We start from the raw sequence: 5848 nt of genomic DNA, 5'->3' as shown, positions 1-5848 counted from the left end.
AGAAACATTAATTGTGGTGACTCACTCAGCTCACTTTTAACTACTGCATGGTAATTAAAGATGCAAAATAAAATAAGTTACAAGAAATGAGGTTTTTTTATGGGTCAAAGCAATTTTTCTATATTTTCTCCACAAGTTGGTCATAAAAGTTCTAAGCATTCCTCTTTTTCTAAAATCGAAGCATTATTACTTACTCTCTTGTTAACCTATCTGGATTTTAATTTTGTAACTTTATCATATTTGTTTTGCTGTGGTTCTTTTTTTATACATATACTTTAAGTTCTAGCACCTTTAGACTCAGTGAGATAGCAAAAATATTCAAATAGACCAAAAAATTTTTGGCAATGCCCTCTAATTCTGTGTGTTTTCTCTAATGGCCAAGGGAAAACTTGTGAGACTATAAAAGTTAGTCTCAGTACACAAAGTTCAGACTGGCTATTCCCAGATCTCTTCAGGTACATCTGGTCCATTCATAAAGGCTCTTAATTAGCCAAGTGGTTTACTAAAAAGAACAATTCACTATATATTATTCTCTTAAAATTTTTATGCTTCAAGGGAGTACACATAAAGGGAAATTTGTACTCCTCATTCTCTGAAATTTGCTGTAGTCTCTTCCAGTTATGAAGAAGGTAGGTGGAAACAAATATATTAGAAGAATGAACCAAATTGTAGCATTTTATTGACAATGAGATGATTCCATTAGTAGGAATCCATTCTGAATAATTCCATTTTGTGTTTACCTTCTGGGAAAATGAAAGGATTCTGTAGAGTTAGCTTAAATGCTTAGAGGAATTAATATGAATAATGTTAGTAAGAATAACCCTTGTTATAAGTATTATTCTGGCAACAATTGTCGAGTCCTCCTCCTAACTCTTCTGGGCTAATTTGTTCTTTTCTCCCCATTTAATGGTCCTCTTCCCCATCTTTCCCCATGTCCGGTGTTTCTTGCCCACCTCCTTCTCTCCTTTTTATAATACCAGTGAAACCTGGTTTGGGGCATTTCTTTCACATAAAGGTGCAAATCATACTGTTAGAGTTGTGAGGATTTTTAGAGTTTTTGATGGAATAAACTGATTTAAAAACAGGAAAGCTAAGGCCCAGAGATTTTTAAATGATATTCCCATGATTACACTGTGAATTTGTGCCAGAACCCAAATGCCTACTTCCATCTCACTGAGACTTAGTATAAGGACACACAAGGCGTTTTTCTTTAAACCTAGGTAAAAGGTTTTTTTGTAAATGCAAAATTCTAATGGTTGAATTCCAAGAATAATCTACGGCATGAAAGATTTTACCTTTCAACAGTGACTGGCTCTTCCTGGTTGCTACAATGAGTGCGTAAGATTCTGAAGAACTCCTTTAATGGGCCTAAACTTAATGTTCAACTTAGAATAAATACAATTCTTCTAAATTTTTTTGAATAATTTTTGGAAAGTCAGAAATGAGCTTTGAAAGAATTATGGTGGTGAAGGATCCCCTCCGCAGCATAAATTCAGGAGAGAAATGTCTTAACTACGTTAGCAAGAAATTCCTTTTTCTAAAGAAAAGCATTCCTGAATTCTTACTAACAACAACCATCATAGAAAGTATTTTGCTACAGATGAGAACCCTTGGGTCAACCTCATCCTTGGCATATTTCATGTGGAAATATAATTTCAAGTTTGTCCTTGTCGATCAATGAAATGAATTAATTTTATATCAACACATATCTAAGGTCTATTCTAAATTGCACACTTTGATTCAAAAGAAACAGTTCAACCAATCAGTCAGGACAGAAATTATCTCACAATAAAAATCCTATCATTTGTACTGTCAAGGATTAGTATGATTATATTTACTACTGTGCTAAGCAGAAGAGAACTGAACTGAATGTTGATGATGTCTTCCACTATTAGGCTTCTCTTTATTCTTAAAAAAATTTAGAATCACTAAATTTTTATAGGACTTTAAAAACAGTAATATACTGCTTGCGTGTGAAAGACTAAGACATGGGATTCAGAGTAGTAAAGAGAAAAGTGGAATTTCCAAGCACTATGAATTACTGTGATTTAAAAAACAGCAAAAAACAAATAACAGTATTCCTCCAAAAAAGATGCCAAGTGTAAACTCCATACCTTCACATCTCCCATGGAATGTTAGTCATCAATTTCCATTTCTCTCTTTTACATCTTACTTGCCCATTAACTCTTATACCTAATCTAAAGATTGTTAATATGGCTATACCTCACCTTCAGGATACCTTTTATTTGTTACTTCTCTTCACTGCAAAACTTCTTGAAACAGTACTTATTTTCTCTCCTCCATACACAATTGAAATGGCTCTCAACTCACGCCCAGAAGTCAGCGTTCAGTCTCTCACCTAGCAGATAGCAACTTACAAAGGTGCCCCAACAATACCTCCTCGTGTCTAGACAGTTATCATTATCCTTTACCTTTTTTTGTATTTATTTCTGCTCCTAAAAGGGATCTGTATCTAATATATTGTTATACTAGTGCTTGTTATAATTATTATCAGAGTTAAAGCCATCACAATGTTCCCAATTACTTAGACTAAAGAACTGGAATAACTTTTTTTTATTTTCCACATCTTGCTGAAAAAATATTTTGTTATCAGTACCTTAATAATGGCTATTACATATTGACCATTACTATTTGCTAGAAAATTTATATACCTGGTCATATCCAATCCTCACAGAACTTCTATAAAGATGTGTCATTATCACCTATCTTTTCCAGATGTGGCCGTAAGACTCAAATCACTTAAGTAACCTGTCTAAGGTCATTCAGATACATAGTAGATATATACCCAGGATTTGAACACAAGCCTCCTGGCACACAAGCTCACATCTTAACCACTTTAATATGTTGCTCAGTGGGATCTTACAGGTCTTCATTCACCCCTTTCCTGCTCATACAACCACAACCTGCAGTTATCACCTATTGTTAGGCTTAAAATAATTACTTGGCTTCATTCCCAAGCTCCTTCCCTTCCAATTCATGTAGAATCCAGAGCTAAATTAAACAATCATTCAAAATTCTTCAGTAGTTCTTATCTCTATAATAAAACAGAAATCCTTTAGAAAGCATTCCAAAATCTCTTATCAATTTTATCTCCTATGAAACTCCTTCACACTTTCTCTCATTTAAACTTTATTGCATTTTCCTCACTTTTTCTCATTTCACTTTTGAATTCCCTATTCTTTTATCCTCTCTTAATTTTTAAGTATTATATTTATGATATTATTTTTTCTTTTTTCTATTTTTTATCTTTCATTTCATTTTGGCCTATTTTTTTCTCTTAAGAACTTTAATATCACCAAATAACGTGCGCTACAAACTGTTTTGTAGTTCAAAGAAAAAGGAGATAAACATAGGGTTGTGGCATAGACTTAATCTGGCAGAGAGACAAGCATAAATAATGGTATTTTATATTAGGGATAAACCTAACATTAATGGAGACACTGAGAAGATCAAGATAACTGAATTATAAGGCATAGCCAGGGAAGTAGTGTGAGATAAAATTATGATCTTCGGTTGTTGAATTCTGAATGTCTTTAAGTAATCAAGTATAGAAAGTCACTGTAAGAGTGAGCAGAATGATACAAAATGAGGCTTTGAATTTGAATATAATAATTCTGACTTCCTTCTCATTCTCTTCTTCAAGGTAACTGAAGCAGCTATTTCCTGGAATGAATCAACGAGTGAAACAAATAATTCCATAGTGACTGAATTCATTTTTCTGGGTCTCTCTGATTCTCAGGAACTCCAAATCTTCCTATTTGTGTTGTTTCTTGTATTCTATGGAGGAATCGTGTTTGGAAACCTTCTTATTGTCATAACAGTGGTATCTGACTCCCACCTTCACTCTCCCATGTACTTGCTGCTAGCCAACCTCTCAGTCATTGATCTGTCTCTGTCTTCAGTCACAGCCCCCCTGACTTTTTCAGCCAGCGCAAAGCCATCTCTTTCAAGGGCTGCCTTGTTCAGATATTTCTCCTTCACTTCTTTGGTGGGAGTGAGATGGTAATCCTCATAGCCATGGGCTTTGACAGATATGTAGCAATATGCAGACCCCTGCACTATACTACAATTGTGTGTGGCAGTGCATATGTCGGCATTATGGCTGTTGCATGGGGAATTGGCTTTCTCCATTCAGTGAGCCAGTTGGCCTTTGCCGTTCACTTACCCTTCTGTGGTCCCAATGAGGTCGATAGCTTTTATTGTGACCTTCCTAGGGTAATCAAACTTGCCTGTACAGATACCTACAAGCTAGATATTATGGTCATTGTTAACAGTGGTGTGCTCACTGTGTGTTCTTTTGTTCTTCTAATCATCTCATACACTATCATCCTAATGACCATCCAACATCGCCCTTCAGATAGGTCATCCAAAGCTCTGTCCACTTTGACTGCTCACATCACAGTAGTTCTTTTGTTCTTTGGACCATGTGTCTTTATTTCTGCCTGGCCATTCCCCATCAAGTCATTAGATAAATTCCTTGCTGTATTTTATTCTGTGATCACCCCTCTCTTGAACCCAATTATATACACACTGAGGAACAAAGACATGAAGACTGCAATAAGACGGCTGAGAAAATGGGATGTGCATTCTATAAAGTCTTAAATCTTATATCACTGTGAGATTAATCTCAGATAATGACATAAAATATAGTGAAGTTGGTAAGTTATTTAGTAAAAGCTCATGAAAATTGTGCCTTTCATTCCCATATAATTTAGTAATCGTCTAGGAACTTTCACATACATTGCCTCAATTTATCTTTCAACAACTTGTGTGTTATATTTTGGAATATAGATACAAACTTATCATGCTTTCAAAATATTATTTTGTTAATTCTTAAAACAAAGAAAGGCATAAACATAGTATTTGTGTACACCTGTACCTTCCTGTGTGTTCAGTAGAAGTTTAGTAGAAGAAAGGAGAGAAAATATAGCCTAGCTTATAAATTTTTTACTATTTTTATTTGGCCCATTTTGTGAAAAACATAAAAAAAGAACTGTCACATGCTTAATTTAAAAAATATATGCTTATTGGTAAGGAGATATATGTCAACTTTTAAGAGGTTTGAAAAACAAATGCCTCCCATTATAAGCGTTCATACTTCACCCTCCCACCACTGTAACAACCCACAATCCATGAGGGCATTATCAGGAGTGACTGGAAGAGTAATTTTGCCAATGTGAAATGCGCCTTCTAGGTATTTGACATCTGTGGTATAACTGCTCATAAGCAGTAGAAACAATTTAGAAGGATCCAGTCTCTCATCATGTGGCACAAATTACATTACTTGGGGCCGGGCACAGCGGCTCACGCCTGTAATCTCAGCACTTTGGAAGGCTAAGGCGGGCAGATCACGAGGTCAGGAGATCGAGACCATCCTGGCTAACACGGTGAAACCCCATCTCTACTAAAACTACAAAAAATTAGCTGGGCGTGGTGGCGGCCTCCTGTAATCCCAGCTACTCAGGCGGTTGAGGCAGGAGAATGGCGTGAACCCAGGAGACGGAGCCTGCAGTGAGCCAAGATCATGCCACAGCACTCCAGCCTGGGCAACAGAGTGAGACTCTGTCTCAAAAAAAAAAAAAAAAAAAGTATATTACTTGGATCCATCTATGTCATTTTCCATGGTTAATGTTTGAAAGCACAGGTTTTAAAGTAAAAAAAAAAAAAAGAGCTGGGTTCAAATCTACTGGCTCGTATTAATCACGATTTTGGACACATTACTTAGTTTTCATAAGTTTTAGTTTCTACATTTATAAACAGGAGATAATACCTATTATGCATGGTTATTATGAAGGAAAATGACAAAATAGATATAAATCAAATAGCC

The 5848-nt window shown here is 35.5% G+C and overlaps 1 protein-coding gene across 1 annotated transcript; it reads left to right on the top strand.

Moving 5' to 3' along the window:
• The first annotated feature begins 931 nt into the window (after window positions 1–931).
• On the top strand, window positions 932–4623 carry LOC699917 (olfactory receptor 4F4). The gene is given in 3 exon segments (XM_001088344.5): window positions 932–1015; window positions 3665–3932; window positions 3935–4623. Coding segments are annotated over 3 exon segments (1041 nt in total).
• Window positions 4624–5848: the final 1225 nt, after the last annotated feature.

The sequence above is a fragment of the Macaca mulatta genome, chromosome 7 (assembly GCF_049350105.2).
Source record: "Macaca mulatta isolate MMU2019108-1 chromosome 7, T2T-MMU8v2.0, whole genome shotgun sequence".
Classification (NCBI taxonomy): domain Eukaryota; kingdom Metazoa; phylum Chordata; class Mammalia; order Primates; family Cercopithecidae; genus Macaca; species Macaca mulatta.
Note: the sequence above shows the minus strand (reverse complement) of the source record. Positions and strands in the feature narration are given on the sequence as shown.